Source organism: Giraffa tippelskirchi, chromosome 2 (assembly GCF_054371585.1).
Source record: "Giraffa tippelskirchi isolate mGirTip1 chromosome 2, T2T-mGirTip1v1.2.pri, whole genome shotgun sequence".
Lineage (NCBI taxonomy): Eukaryota > Metazoa > Chordata > Mammalia > Artiodactyla > Giraffidae > Giraffa > Giraffa tippelskirchi.
In genome coordinates, this window is record NC_137276.1 from 168353355 (window position 1) to 168370232 (window position 16878).

At 38.8% G+C, this 16878-nt stretch overlaps 2 protein-coding genes across 9 annotated transcripts in view; one reads left to right on the forward strand and one right to left on the reverse strand.

Moving 5' to 3' along the window:
- Positions 1-16878, forward strand: part of ILDR1 (immunoglobulin like domain containing receptor 1) — a 272897-nt gene that overhangs the window by 249949 nt on the left and 6070 nt on the right. For 3 of the 8 annotated variants that reach the window (XM_081571835.1, XM_081571834.1, XM_081571832.1), the window contains 2 exons: positions 86-921; positions 4968-5750. In XM_081571835.1, the coding sequence (XP_081427961.1) occupies positions 86-921; positions 4968-5009 (878 nt within the window). In that variant the 3' untranslated portion in view covers positions 5010-5750. Of the gene's footprint in view, positions 1-85; positions 2363-4967; positions 5751-16878 lie in introns of those variants that run through there. The other 5 variants (XM_081571836.1, XM_081571837.1, XM_081571833.1 and 2 more) reach the window with 3 other exon arrangements.
- LOC145538909 (solute carrier family 15 member 2-like) overlaps positions 13954-16878 on the reverse strand; it is a 31637-nt gene continuing 28712 nt past the window's right edge. The window contains 2 exon segments of the mRNA XM_081571818.1: positions 13954-14380; positions 14741-14845. Coding sequence (XP_081427944.1) covers positions 14333-14380; positions 14741-14845 — 153 coding nt within the window. The 3' untranslated portion in view covers positions 13954-14332.

Consider the following 16878-nt stretch of genomic DNA (forward strand, 5'->3'; position numbering starts at 1 on the left):
AGAAGGCAGCACTTGGGGGCCCTGATTCTAAGGAGTGTGTTTTGGATGAGCAGTTCTGCATGTTCTTATTCTTATTTTCATTCAGATGTGTCCCTGCGATCCAGCCTTCCCGAGGTGCCAGTGACCCAGGCAATCGCTCACCCTCCCATCCCCAGTGGTGTCCTAGAGTATTTGGAGAAGGAGCTGCGAAACCTTAACCCAGCCCAGCCTCTGCCGCCTGATCTCCAGGCCATATCTGGCCACCCCTGCAGCATCCTGTCCTCCCTGGGCTCTGAGGTTGTGGAACGCAGAGTCATCCACCTGCCTCCCCTGGTCAGAGACCTGCCAGCTTCGCAGAGGACTAGCAGCTCCTCCCGCCAGCAGTGGCTCCCTGCACCGCCATCTCCACCCAGACCCTGGGATCTGAGGGAGGGGAGAAGGCAGCACCGCTACTCTGATTTCCACCAGGAGCTCCAGGATCCGAAGGCTCAGTGCTGGGAGTTGGAGCAAAGGGAGCTGCACCGATTGCGGCGTGGGAGGCACCGCGGCTCCAGGCATCGCTGGTCACCCAGGCCCTGGTCGGACAGGGAGAGCCTCAATGACGGCGATGGCCCCTCATCTAGTGAGGCCCACTGGCAGCCCCACCGCCCCCCTCTCCGGAACCACTACCCAGAGAGAGACCCCCGCAGGCCCACCCCCATGGAAAGTGCTCAGGGGCACCAGAGGTGCCGGCCCCGCAGCTACTCCCCTCCCCTGCCCTCTGGCCTCAGTTCCTGGAGCTCCGAGGAGGAGGAGGAGAGGCAGCCCCAGAGTTGGGGGGCCCACCACCATCGTCGCTCGTGCTCCCCAAACTGGCCTGAGGAGAAGCCACCCAGCTACCGCTCGCTGGATGTCAGCTCAGGCAAGAATGGCAAGAAAAAAGGGAGTGTGAAGAGGCCCTTGGTGAGCCTGGGGCTTCCTGCTGAGGGTTGGGAGTGGGCAGTAAGGACTCTTCATCCAGGCTGACACAGGCCACCTCATATGCATCTGTGGAGGGCCCCTGGTCCCTGTTTTGCACCGCTTGCCCTCTGTAAGACACCTCTTGTAGAGTTGGAAGGAACTGTGAGCGCTCAGGGCAAGCTTGATGCTTCAGGAGGGGCTTCTCGCCCCCAGCCTGGCTCCATCCCTCATCACTGTTCCCTGAGGCCGGTCGGGCAGGGTCCCCCCATTTCACAGGTGAGGAAACCAGGCTCAAAATAATTAAGTACCTCGTGAGTAGTGGAGCCAGGACTCCAGGGCAGGCCTTCAGGCTAAATCTTTACTTCCTGTCATAGGTGCCTTGCTTTACTTGGCAACAATTTCGATTCCCCAAATTAGAACAGTGGGCCTGACAGTGTGCAAGGGCCTGTTGTATTTGAGGATGCAGCCCTTTGATACCCCTCTGGAAAGTATCAGTAAAATGATTTAGAAACAGACCCAAAACAAAACAAAAAAACCTGATATCGCAAATATGGGTCAAAACTTTGGGATTTTGTGAACAGGCAAGGTGCCAATGTCAGAGCCTGAAAGGGGCACAAAGGGAAGTAGGCTTTTTAATGCCTCTGAATATAGACCCTTTTCCACTGTAAGATGTGACTTTTAAAAAGTTATTTTATAATTAATATACCCCAATGATAGTATTCCTTCTATGTTGTCTTTTTGCAAACTATGCTGGTTGTTGCTCAAAAATATTCATGAATTGGTTCTGAAGAACCAACTTACAAGCTACCCACAAAAATCTATTTCTTTATTCATTCAAAATCCTTTTGTTTCTGTTGAGATAAAGGGATACAGAGCAGGTTGTGAGGGAGGTTCTCAGAGTAGAGAGATATTAGAGGAACAAGAATTTTAATCTCTCATGTACTTTGACTGCTACAACTCTCATTTGGAAATGCAGGTTCTGCTGTGCCTTGTTGTAAAATCAATCGTCTGCATAGTGTGTGCAAAGAGATGCACCCCGTGAGAACCTGAGTGCCGGTCTTTCTAGGGAAGAGCCTTGGTGAGAGAGTGATCTGTGAGGAAGATAGTGAAGGCCCACGGGCATTTCTGAAATAATTGATGGCAATTATATTCTCACAGATGTCCCATGAGAGAGGCAAAGAGTAATAATGAAACTTAGTAGTATCCTTACTAAGTGGCACTGAGCTGTGGACATTCATGCAGTGTTTCATTCAATCCTTTCAACACCCTGTTCATTTACAGTGGATACAACTCTTCCATGTTACCAGTAAGAAAATTACATCCTGAAAGAAAATACAACATCAGAATCAAGACAATCACTGTTACTTTGGTCATATGGTTACTAGATGGTCTGTTATCTTCACTGTACAGAGAAAAAATTAAAAGCCAGCTTCAAGTCCAAATCCTATTTTCTTCTAAGTTAAAGAAGAAATGTAAATTTTCCTTTATTTTCTTCTAAATTATATGGTTTCTTGTAAGTAAGGGTAAAGTGGGGTACCAGTTATGTTCTGGATATTGGGATAAGCCATTTCTAAGTCTTATTTCACTTAATCATTGCAACCGCCCTGTGAGGCTTAGTGAGGTTAAGTAACATGCTTAAGGTCACACAGCCAAGAGGGAGTGAAACCAAAATTTGAACAAAGCCCTCTAACTCTCAAGCCTGTGCTCTTTTCAATAACTCATGCTGCCTAATTAGAAGAAAATCTGTGGGGCAATGTTTTCTTGTGACTTTTATTATTTCTTCCTTATTTTCTGCAAGTATTATAGCTTCCTTTATGATCAAGGTGTACACACAATAATTCTATCACAAGCAAACCAGATTTTCAATTGTAAAGTTGCTTGTGAGAGGAAAAGTCACTCAAGATAATTCTAACGGCCTTCATCACTTTGGATTTCTCTGAGCTTATCTCCAAAAGAGTTGTCACATTCAACTGTCCACTCATATTCTGAATGACCAGAGGCCCAGGACCAAAGCTTGATTTAGAAGGGTGATTGGTTTGGAGGGCACCGTGTTTTGTTTGTAACTTGAATTTTGAATGCTTTGTTGTTGTTGTTATTTAGTAAGTTGTATCCAACTCTTTTGTGACCCCATGGACTATAGCCCACCAGGCTCTTTTATCCATGGGATTTCCTAGGCAAGAATACTGGAATGGGTTGCTATTTTCTTCTCCAGGGGATCTTCCTCAACCAGGGATTGAATCTGTGTCTTCTACATTAGCAGGTGGGTTCTTTACTCCTGTGCTACCAGGGAAAGCCGCTTGAATGCCTTTAATGGGGCCAACATTTCATTCTTTGCTCCTGTCCTTGATGGGGCTGGAGGCTTTCAATACACCTTCTAACCTTTAAAGTCTTTGGAGCTTGCAGCTAATTTTAGAAGTTATAATATATTTGGGCCACTAGATGGTGATCTTTAATTATATATAACTTGAAGTTTCTCTACTCAGGTTGATAAAATGTATCACTATTTTCTTTAGATTTTTAAAAAAAGATTTATTTATGGCCTTGCTGGCTCTAGGTTCTTGTGCAGGGCTTTCTCTAGTTGCAGTGAGCAGGTGCTGCTCTATATTGTGGTGCATGGGCTTCTCGTGGCTTCTCTTGTTGCGGAGCACCGGCTCTAGGGTACATGGGCTCAGTAGTTGCAGCATGTGGACTCTAGAACACAGGCTCAGTAATCGTGGCTTACTTGCCCCCTGGCATGTGGGATCTTCCCGGACCAAGGATTGAACCCACATTCCCTGCATTGGCAGGTGGATTCTCAACCGCTGGGCCACCGGGAAAGCCCTCAGGCTTTCAGCAGGTACAACTTTACCATAGCTTTTTACAAAATACTTATTAAGAATATTAAATATTCAGATGCTCTAGTAGCTGAGTTTTCCTGATGCCTGATCCCCAGGCTGGGGAGCCTGAGATGGGGCTCAGAACACTCACTCCTGTGGGAGAACTTCTGCAATATAACTATTCTCCAGTTTGTGGGTCATCCACCCAGGGGGGTATGGGATTTGATTATATTGCAAGTCTGCCCCTCCTACCTGTCTCACTGTATTTCTTTATGTGTTTGGTTCCAGGAAATATTTTGTTATAGGTTCCAGTTTTTTTTTCTTATCGATGGTTATTCTGGAAATAGTTGTAATTTTGGTGTGCTGATGAGAAGAGGTGAGCTCAGGGCCTTTCTACTCTGCCAGTTTGGCCACTCTCTCCCATCCACATCATTTTGATTAGAAACCATGTCCCCTAAAACTTACTTTCTTGATAAAATGGAAACATACAAAAATTTTGAAGCAACATGAATGTAGTACATACATATACATTTTGAACAGTATGTTTTGAGACGGATACCTTACCATTACAACAAGAAAGGTCACATTCATTGATGACAGCTGTAGATATTCAAAACTAGAATAAAAATAATCTCCAGTACATAGAGAAATATGAGAAATGAAAACCATACTCTTTGAAGCCCTTATAGCACAAGATGAAAAAGCTAAAAGATCAAGTGGAATAACTTCTGAAGAAAAGTCACTGAGTTTGGTCAGCAAGAGGTAATTAGTGATCTGAAAAAATAACTTCAGAGAAATACCATGGTATGAAACTGAACTTTTTAGACAAGGGTTGAGAACAAATGGTTCAGGAGAATATAAATAGAGAAAAGAGAACTGGGCCATGTCTTCATGAACGAATGATAGAGAGAGGTGCTGATGAATGAACAGGGTATCTTTTTTTCAAGGGATTTAAAGATGTTAAAAAATCAGTAAGAGGCAGAGTGAATGAGAAGTTTTCAGAAGTTAAAGCTGTTTGAGGGAGGCTCAGAAAGGTAGGAAAAACAAGAAACCAAAGCCAGGGGGAGAAACTGGCTTCATGAAGAGTCAAGAAGTAACGTTTTAGATTCAGAGCTGCTGTCCCAGCAGCCACCACTCACTGAGGATTTGCACCCAAATCAAGCCCACTTGTGTGTTGTATACATAGACAATAGAGCACAGCTGATTGGATTTTTGTGTTCTTATATTCCCCAGGAGAGAGAGAGCTCCCATAGTGGAAGAAGTGTGGTCATTTAGTCACCGGGCACAACACTGCTTCTGTGGCGACTTCTCAGCTCCTGTGTGTCAGCAGCGTCATCTAGATTTCCAGTTGACTTGAGATGGACACTGCAAGTTTGTATCTAATATCTTTGGCTTAGATTCTGAGAATCAGATGGAAGAATTTTATAAACAAAGTTTGAGGAGTCAATGACTGTTGTTTTAACCTTGGTACACACTCTGCATATTCAGGTAGTCAGACTTGTAATGAATCCTACCTGGGATGTGATCCCTAAGGAACTTAGTAACCTGAGTCTTCAGCTGGGTCACACTGCTCTGAACTGTGGCCATTCTCAAGGTGAGAACCCAGGAATCTTTAAGAGGAAATCAAACATGTCTCAGAGCAAGAAATCTATGGAGTTCTATAGGGAAATTTCCATGGAACCTTGTCTCCCCCGATAGCATATCTAGAGGATCCCTTCATGTTATGAATCCACTTTACTGCCCCCTAGACTGGTCCTGAGTGCCTTTGAGGGTTCACGCAGAGATGGCACAGGAAACGTTCCAGCAATGTGCCCTCTCACAGGCTATTTATTTCAAGTGTATGAAGTCACAGAGAAGCACTTTTGCCCCAGTTTTATTCCTTTCCTTTGTTTTCTTCCTGCTTTTTTCTTTTTTTGCCTGTATCTATATTTTTTTATATAGTATGTATCCATTAAAATCACTTTAAATGCTTGTGGGGAATAGCACAGTACATAAATAAATAAGAAGTGAAAGGTCTGGCTTGAGGATTCTGTCCTAGTTATCTGTTTTGATGCACTTGAAATTAAGCCTTCCCCAACTAAGGCTCAGAGAAGAGCCAGACCGACCCGATAGCTGTGGAGCCACCTTTCTCTTGGCACCATTTAGCTTTGCAGGGTGGTGATTTCCTAAGTAAAGGCATCCAGACAGGTTCTGCCACTCGGTGCCCTAGGAGGAAGGATCTGTGCCTCTCTGTAACAGGCCCTACATCTCTCTCATTTTCCTTAGCCCCCTCTGGTGTCTTCATGAATCCATTTGTGCTTCATGTAGAGACTCTCCTCCAGCAGACCATAAGGAGATGTCCTGAGATGAAGTGTGTGTGAATGTATGTGTGTTCCTCAACAGTATCTTTATGTGTATGGCCTTAAGCTCATTTTAGATCCTTTTGTATTGACATCTATTTTTTCTCCATCCATTTTTCTCATTAATTACATATTGGAGAAAACTGGTTAAATTTCTGCACTGGGCAAATGTTTCTTTGAGATTATTTTAATATCCATAATGTAACTGAGTCTAAATTGGCAAAACAGAAAAAAATTAAAATTTTAATAGATAATTCAGTAACTGAGAGACTTCTGGTCTGGACAAGCTGACATAGACCTCTTTTCCTCTGCTCTTCCTCACTAAACACATTATAAATCCTAGATATGTTACAAGAGACAAAGAAGAAATCTGAAGAGTGCTAAGAAGAAAGTGAGCTGGTTTGGGAACCCAGGACCAGATGACAACACAGAGGCAGGGCATCTTGTGTCCCCCAACCAGCAGAAGGCAGACACCCAGACCTAGTCCCATCTGGCAACAGAAGGTAGTCTAGTAGCTTGTTCTTTCCCCTGGATCTAGTGGAAGCCCCTCTTACAACCTCAGGGAAGGGGGACCTACTGGGAGTCCTGTCAAAAATAAGTGACCAGGAGAAGCATTCTCCTTCCCTGCTGAATCAGAGATTCTTCTTTTCTATGGAGAGATGGTGATGTGGATGGGAGGAACCAGTAAGAAATACCCAGGTAAAGCAGGTGGCCCAACTGGAGAAGCCTCATTGACCCCAAGGGCCGGAGACTTTCCTCCTCTGCCCAGAGATACAAGGGCTCTCTGGTGGAACCAGGAAAAAGAACCTATCACAGCTAGCAGCCGGGTCCAAGAAATCACTTTATTTCCCCTCCCTGCCTAGAGAAACCTGGGTAGCAGGAGGAGGGGGGAGGGTTACTAACTGAAGACTTTCCCCACCCCGCTCCCTCACCAAGAGGTATCTTGGCAACCCAGCCGGAGGAAATTTCAATCCTCAGGCAGTCACAAAGTCTCTGAAAATTAAACAATTACTGGAATCAGCCCACAAAAGTAGGCTAAGACTCATATGTTAAACCTAAATAGAGTAATTTCCTGTAAAATATTTAAATAGAACCCAGATTTTCCTAACATAACTGACAAAATGTCCAGGATATAAATCAAGAAACAAAAAAATCCACAACTTGAATGAATGCCAACACCAAGATGAATCAGATATTGTAATTAGTCTGATAAGAATTTAAAGGCAGGCATTATAGAAATGCTGCAATAATCAATTACAAATTCGCTAAAGTACAAGTGTAAAAAATCACAGAAAAGAAATAGAAGTTATGCAAAAAAAAAAAAACACAAATGGAAATTATAGAACTGAAAAATAGAAATTAAAGACTTACTAGATGGGCTCACAGTAGAGTGGAGATGTTAAATCAGTGAACATGAGGGCAGAACAACAGAATTCACCCAATATGAATAATAGATTGGGAAAAAGTGACCAGAGCCTCAGGGACCTGTGGACCAATAACAAAATATCCAACATTCATATCACTGGAGTCCAAGAAAGCAGAGGAAAAAGACGGAAGAATGAATAAACATTTGAAGAAACAATGACTGAAAACTTGCCAAATTTGATGAAAAACATCAACATAGAGATTCAAAAAACTCTAAACAGGATAAATCCCAAGAATACATGCCAATATACATCATAATTCAATTTTTGAAAACTAAAGACAAAAAAATCTTGAAAGCAGCCAGAGAAAAACAATGAAGTCCCTGTAGGGAAACACCATATGAACGAATTTCTCTTGTGAGATCATGAAAAAGGAAATGTCAAAATATTTTTTAAGTGCTGAATGAAAAGAACTATTGACTCATAATTTTGTATCTGGCAAAACTAGTTTTTATAAATGAAGGGAAAATAAAAACATTCACAGATGAATGACAACTAAAAGATTTTGTGACTAGCAGATAAATCCTGGAAAGACTAGATAGAAGTTCTTCAAACAGAAAGAAAAGGATAAAAGGAAACTTAAGCATCAGAAAGCAAAAGAAAAAGTAGGTTAGAAATATGAGTCCATACAATAGACATTCTTTTGAGTATTAGATAGTATTATAATTTGTTTCAATCATAAAATATGATTTATAAAACCCCAAAGGAAAAAAAAAATCTCGCAAAAGAAATGGGAGTTATACAGTGAGTTAACAATAATAGGTAAAGGTGAGGAAGGTAAAGAAACCTAACTGGAAGTGAGGTGTCTATACTTCACTTTAAGTGGTGAACACTGTGATACTAAGTACAGAGTTAGAAGTAGTACCCAGAGCAACCATATTGAAAACTATAAAGAGATGAACTCAAAAGTGCTATAAATAAATCAAGATAAATTCCTAAAACATGTTCAAGTAACCTGCAGAAAGGTAAGAAAGAGAATCAACAGCAATGACATCCAAAAGAAACAACTAGGAAATAATAAAATAGCATCTTAAAGTGCTAACTAACATATAAATAATTGCCTTTGTTGTAAACTGTCTAAATATACTAATCAAAAGACAGATTAGCAGAGTAGATTAAAATATTAAAAAAAAAAACTAAATCCAACTATATGTTCCATATAAGAAATTCACTTTGTATTCAACCACAGGTAGCCTCAAGTAGAAGGACGGAAAAGATACACCATGTACACATTAATAATAAAAATTAAAAGGAGTGACAGTATTAAAATCTCCTAAAGTAGACTTCATAACAAAGAAAATTATCAGAGACAAAAAGAGATATTATAAAATAGTTAAAGGATCAGTCTGTCAGGAAGACACAATATACTAATGTGTATAAACTAAACCATAGAGCTTCAAATATATGAGGCAAAACTGTTAAAGCTGAAAGGAGAAAGAGAATAATCTATAATTATTGTTGGGAACCTAAACACTGCTCCCATTCAGCAACTGATAGAAGTATTAGGCAAAAACATCTGAGCAACACAATCATCAAGATCTAATTAACATATAAAACAGACCATCCAACAAAGTAGAATACAGTTTTCTCAATTTAAGTAGAAAAAAAAACAAAACCCATAAAATATACCCTAAAACAGACCTTGACAAATAAAAAGATTGAAATCATAAAGCTTATATGCCCTGACTACAATGGAATCAAACTGGAAATCTGTACCAAAGACTACAGGAAACTCTCAAAATACTTGGAAACTAAGCAACACACTCTAAATAATTATGGGTCAAACAATAAGCCTCAACAAAAATTAAAAATACATAGAACTAAATAAAAATTAGAACACAAAGTATGGAGGAGGCGGCTAAAGCAGTATTGAGAGGGAAATTTATAGCACCAAATGCTTACATTTAAAATGAGGAAAAGTGTAATATAATTTAAAATCTTTCCTCCAGAAACTAGAAAACAGACCAAAATAAACCCAAAACAATCAGAAGGAATGAAATAATAAAGAGCAGAAAGTAAAATTGGAAATAGGGAAACATTTCTGGGAAAAAAAAAAAAAAACCTCTAAGGAAACAAAAAGTTGGTTCTTCAAAAAAAAAAAAAATCAGTAAATTTGATTAACCTCTAGCAAGACTGACAAAAATAGAACACATATCGCCTATATCAGGAATGAAATAGGATATATCATTCCAGATAGTGCAGCTGTTAAAAAAAAATAAAGGAATACTACATACAACTATATGATCATAAATATGACAATGTAGAAAAAAAACAGAACAATTCCTTAAGCACCACAGACTGCTACAATTCAAGATGATGAAATAGACAATCCGGATAGCCCTATGACCATTAAGGAAATTGAAATTTTAATTAAAAAGCTTTCCAAAATGAAACTCAAGGCCCAGATAGTTTCACTGGACAATTCTATCAAACTTTTAAAGGGTAATTAAAACTAACTTTATACCTCTTCCAGAAAATAGAAGAGGGGAAAACATTTCCCACCTCATTCAGGAAGACAGTAGAGCCAAAGATATGGCCAGAAAAAAAGAAGAGAAAACTGCAAACAAACATTCCTCCTGAACTTATGTGCAAAAATCCTTAACAGAATATTACCAAGTATTTTAATACACAAAAATAAGTATATACCATGAACAACTGGGATTTATTCTAGGTATGCAAGACTGATTACCAGAATAGTCAAAACAATATTGAAAAGTACAACTGGAAGACATAGCTTCTCATTTTAAAATGTACTATAAGGTTATCATAATTGAGGTAGTGTGATACTGACATAAGGACAAACATATTGCTCGATGGAAGAGAACTAAGAGCCCAGAAACAAATCCTTATATTTACGGTAAATTGATTTTTTGCCAAAGCTGTTTAGGCAACTCAATGGAGAAAAAATAGTCTTTTCTGCAAATTGCTGCTGGGTCATTTGCATAGTCACAAGCAAAAAGGTGGATTTAGACTCTTAATTCGTTGCATACACAAGCAGTTAACTCAAAATGGACAACATACTAACTGTAAGAGTTAAAACTAAAACATTTAGAAAAAACTAGTTGGAATCCTTTGTGTCCTTGGATAAGTTAAAGAGTTCTTAGATATGACACCAGTAGTATAACCCTTAAAAGAAAAATTTATAAATTGGACTTCATCAAAATTTAAAACTTTTGCATTTCAAAAGACACCATTAAGAAAATAGAAATACAAGTCACAACTTAGAGAATATGATGACAAATCATATTTCTAACAAAATATTTCTAACCAGAATAAAGAAATCTCACAACTCAATAAGAAGATAAACAACCTAATTTTTAAAAATAGGAAAGATTTGCATAGAGATTTCACCAGGGAAAACAAAGATGACTAATAAGCACATGAAAAGATGCTGTTTGTTAGTAAAATAGAAATTAAAATGACAATGTAACACTACTTCACAACCACTAGAATGATGATAATAAAAGACAATAATAAGTGAAGGCCTAGACATGGAGAAATGGAAATTGCTGATTGAAATGTAAAATGATGTAGCCATTTAAAAATGCCTTTTGGCAATTAAAAAAACATTTCAAACATAAATTTACCATGTGACCCAGCAGTTTCATTCCCTGGCATATATCCAAGATGAACAGTCTATTTGTGTGAAGACTTATACTTGAACGGTCATAAGGGCCTTATTTTTAATAACTAATAATGCAGTAAAAAAAAAATCTAAGTTTCCCTCAACTGGTGAATGGATGAACAAAATATAGTATATCCACACAATGGAATTCTATTCTGTAGTTAAAAAAAAAAAACAACTGATAGGTGCTACAACATGGATAAACTTCAAAAACATGCTCAGTAGAGGAAGCCAGATGCAAAAGACCACATATCATATGATCCAGAAAAGGTAACTACAGAGATAGAAAGTAGATTAATGGTTGCCTGAGCCAGGGTGGAACAGGAATTGACTGCAAGTGGACAAGAGGTTCCTTTTTGGGGTGATGGATGTATTCTAAAATTGGATTATGGTGATGATTATACTAAAAATCATTCAATTGTACACTTATAAGGAATGAATTCAATGATATATCTACTATGCCTCAATAAAAATCTTTAGTAGATGAATATCATTCCAAAATGTTTTCTATGCATATATAGAGTGATAAAAATTCTTTTATAATGTGTTCAGGTTTCTGCGGTGGCTCAGTGGTAAAGAATCTGCCTGCCAGTGCATGAGACACAGGAGTTGCAGGTTCGATCCCTGGGTTGGGAAGACCCCCTGGAGGAAGAAATGGTAACTGACACCAGTATTCTTGCCTGGAGAATCCCAAGTACAGAGGAGCCTGGAGGGTTACAGTCCATAGGATCACAAAGAGTCGGGCATGACTGAGCAACTGAGCATGTACGCAACAGCAACCCATATTTAGAGGGATTCTGACCCACTGTTGCATATCAAGCAAAGAATATTTTTCAGAATTGGAAAAACAGTTGTGAAAGATCTGGACTATGCCCTGTGAAGAGCCATGAAAAAAGCTGAGAATCTTTAGCTTGATGAATGCTTACTTGAGGCAACATGAAAATTCTCCCCAAATAGCAAAAAGAGTACTGCATAAAAGAGAGGTTTATGCTTATTCTAGTTAGCCATAAAGGAAAGAACCATGGTAGGCAGTTTCAAAAAGAAAGTTTTAGTTCAACATAAAGAATTGTCTGCCAGTTTTTCCCAAGTTAGTGTTCTGGAGAACACTATACCATATGAGGCTGAACAAGGTGTCTTATGTCTTTGCTGAAGGATTTCTCAGAATCTTTAATATCCAGGTGTTAAGAGGATGTAATATTCTTCATTTCCAAAATTTATTTGTCCAAAGAAACTATAAGCACTGTTAATATCTCTGCACTGTTAATATCTCTGAGACAGTAGTTCATAGAACAGATTGAGGTAAAGCTGCTGAAAGTGGGGGCAGAGTATTTTCTGAAGAAGCAAAGTCAGGTTTACATCAAGATATTTGTGGAGGGACTTGCCTGATGGTCCAGCAATTAAGACAACACACTCCCAATCCAGGGGGCCTGGGTTCAATCCCTAGTCAGGGAACTAGATTCCTCATGCCATGACCAAGAGCCAGAATGCCACAATGAAGATCTCAAGTGCCATAACTCAGACCTGGCCAGTCAAGTAAATGAATAGATAAACATACATAATTTTAAAAAGGTTATCTATGGAAACTGGATAGTGTTGCTGTCACTTCAGTACTTCTGAAAACTTGGTAACCAGGACCAGAGTATTAAAGCTTGGGAAAACGGAACAACTTTTCTTGTTATGTTTGCAATGTGAGACCGACTCAAAACAGTTCTAGATGAGAATAATGGAGCAAAACCAATGGAAATGAAACTTTTTAGGACAGTTATTCTGAACTTTTCCCCCAGCAATACGCTGTGAAGTCATTATATTCCCATGTCTGTCCACTGAGTCATTCACTGTGTGCAAGGTATTATTTCTCAACTTTTTTCACCAACACAGCAACAAACAAACAAAACCCTGTCATATTCTATCACTTCTTCCTTCAACTCCAGATTTTGTTAGAATCCTGATATGGGACCATGTCCCGCATTGAGCACTGCCATTTTAGAAGCTCAAACCTAGAGTACTGGGTTTACTAGAGTATTAACTTTTTAAAAAAAAAAATAAATAGGGCATTTAAAATTTGGGGGGAAAGTAAAACAGGAAAAAATATCAAAACAGATCCACTACTTTGAAGCTGAAGGAAGTACCAGTAAGAAAGGAAGTTGTTTTCATAAAAAATACTGTTATTATTAAATATTTGTAGCAATAAATAATATAATAAGAAAAAGGTGGGCCAACAACATTGAAAATGAGGGTTGGAAAATGATAATTAGTGTCTATACAGTTGTCTACAGGTGGGCATAATCTAGAGTTAAAACATTATAGTCCCTAAGAAAAGCATATACTGTACAAGAATTGTTCATCAGGACTTCTACAGTTTATAGTTTTCTGTTTTGCAGAACCATGTTTACTGTCTTTAATTTGGTTTTGAAGGACCTATCAATACTGAGAAAGGGGTGTTTGGGTTAGTAGATAAAATACTGTAATTATCAGAAAGATATATCTTATCCTGTGTGTTAATAAAATATCATTTTATCTCTTGTTATTATTTGTACTGAAAAATTTACTACAGTCTTACTGAACCTGAATAGCTGACAAGTCAGGCCCTGGATGAGATCACACCAGACATACCAATTCTTGAAGTCCTGGTAAACGATACAGATACACTGTTAATGAAGACATTTGAAAATACCATTTCTCTGTTATTCTGAAATTTGGCCCTAAATCGGCACTTCAAAAGGTGGGGTCATCTGCTCTAAATGGCAGGTAAAATAATTCCTACAGAACTTTGATAACCACAGAAACCAATCCCAATTATACATTTGTGTTTTTGGAGATGCCAGGCCAGCTGTAGCAAAACTACACAAGGTTTATTGAGTTCAGTGACATATAGGAAGACATAAAGTTTCAGGGACCTTGCTTTAATGTATTGAAAAACCCAGTCCTAGAACTGCCTCTATCATCAGAGAAAAGTGAAGGAGATCAGCTCATTGTGATGCTACTTCTCTCTTCCAACCAAGTTGGAGTAAAAAATGCTTGAAGATGGTGATGGCCAAGACCAGAGTCAGGAACTGGGGTCTGGGCAGAGTCAAAGGAACCATTTGAGCCTTGTCTTCTTGGTTTCCAGGTTGATCATATTTCCTTGGATTTGGGGGGTCTGCTTATCTACTGACCCCTGAACATCCTCTGGCTTTAAAGGAACATAGTAGTATCCCATGATGGAGAAGATCAGGCAGACCACCAGCATGAGGCAGGAAAACAAATGAATTCAGCCCACTGTAGGAAGAAATACATATAAGAGAAAAAAATATGGAGAACCTGATACTAAACTGAGGCTTCCCTGGTGGCTCAGATAAACTGATCTTTCTAAGATGAAGACTGAGGAGCAGACTGACCCAGGGTCACCAGATTTGGAAGAGCTTTGGTAGGAAAAGACAGGACTAATTGGCCTATCCTCACATGGGCCTATGGTGGTCATTATTGCAGCTTACATGTCTATTTTCCTGGAAAAGTCTATGTTTAAGACAGAGGGCTGAGTGGGGAATGTGGGAAACAGAAGGTTGGTGGAAGGGCAGCAGAGGAGGATGGAGGGAAATCCTTGGGTAGACACGTGCTCCTGCTTCTCTTAGTACATACCTGGGCCAGGTCACTGAACTGCGCCACAATAAGCACGATGATATTCCCAAACGCTATAGTCAACAACCAGGCCGCCTGGAGTACAGACTTCATGCTAGAGGGAGCCTAGAGAGGACACAAATCTGTGAGTAAAGAAACTCTATACCACCCTCCTGTACCAAGCATCTATCCAGAAAAGTTTTCCCACCCAAACATCCAGATTTGAACTTCGCCCTCTAAGTTCAGCATTCACATTGATTCAGGGAATATGTTTAACACTCCACTCACTTGGCTGGCTTCAGTCAGTCAGATACCATTTTTGCAGAGACATTAAATGGCAGATCATTTGATCCTATAGTATCCCATCATTTTGACCTACTGGGCATTTTGATTCTGGCTAACATTTTAAATGTAAAATGGCATCTGAATTATACAAACAATGAATTTTCAGAAAAGGACGTACTTAAAAAAGTTTAATTCTTTGTTCAATTTTCTATGTAAGTACAATTAAAATATTTTTCACATTTTCCATTTAAATATTTATTTTACTAAAATTACTTTTATCAGAATAAATTATTTTCTTGGTAACTCTTACACTGAAGATTTTCTTGATCAACTTTTTAAAATCCATATCAAATACCATCTACTATTTTGTATTCCATTTACTGGCCATTATTTTTAAACTCACACATAAAAATTTTGTCAAAAAGATGCAATTTTCCTATAAAATTTTGGTCAAAAAGAATCTTTTCAGGGTCAATATTTTGTTATTAATGTTACCAAATATACATGATTCTACAATCTTTTTTAAAAATTACTTTCACTATATGAAGGTTTTTAGTTGTAGTTGGTTTTCTTGTGTATAGATTGTATTTAGTAATATTTATTATAATAAATGAAATGGAACTTTTGAAATTATATATTTTCCTTGGAGTAAAACCAAGTTATTAGGTAGTAAATGTTATTAGAGAGTAGGTATAATATCTGGATATATCATAAGATTAATAATAGCAGAGACAGAAAGTAGACAAGTGGTTATCTAGAGGTGGGGAGTTTGGGAGGAAATGGTGAGTGACTGCTAATGAGTATGGGGTTTCTTTTTGGAATGAGGAAAATGTTCTAAAATTACACAACTCTGAACTTATTAAAAACCACTGAATATATATTATTAAAAACATATTCCATGTGTATTGAGTATACAATGTATATTGAATATGTTACCTTTACATTTAAAACCATTATATATTTTAAGTGGATGAAATGTATGATATGAATTATATTTCAATAAACTATAATAAAAAATGGAATACTAAAGACATCATGCTAAACTAATTATAATAACTTTATAGATGATTCTCATCACACTTTGAGAAATTTTCATCTTTTTCTTATTCATGGTCCTCTTTTTTATATTTAATACAATGTCAAAAGTAATGAAATAAAATTAGAATCAAGGTTGACATCAGAATTAAAATTCAGAAGTACCATGCCCTAATTGCTGACACAATTGCTTTTGAGGGACCATAGTTACCTTTGTGTAGAGATTGACATTTGCTACCAGCCTTGGTATTTCAGACTGTGATATACTAGCAGATTAGTTTTCAAGGAGCTAGGGAAACCACATGCCAAGTCAGTCAAGAAAACCAAAATAATTTTTGTTTTCTTGGTGCCATGAGACTGGAGCAGACCATGTCACCTCACAGCAATGACTCAAGGTAAATTACGTCTACCATTCCCCAAGACCTTGGGCCTCTTGCCAGTGTTCTCTCTTTTATGTCCTCTATTGAGATATTGAGATCTTGGGCTTCCCTAGTGGCTCAGACAGTAAAGTGTCTGCCTGCAATGCGGGAGACCTGGGTTCAATCCCTGGGTCAGGAAGATCCCCTGGAGAAGGAAATGGCAACCCACTCCAGTACTCTTGCCTGGAAAATTCCATGGATGGAGGAGCCTGGTAGGCTACAGTCCGTGGGGTTGCAGAGGTGGGCACAACTAAGCAGCTTCACTTTCACTTTGACTATTGAGATCTTAGGAGTTTTTTAAAGTCACTATAGAAGCTATCACCCTACACTAGAAATAAGTGAGAGAGTCAATTCCTAGATAGGTTGATAAGAAGTCCGGGGTCCCCAAGGAGGAGAAAGGGGTCTGGGGCTCTCAAGGAG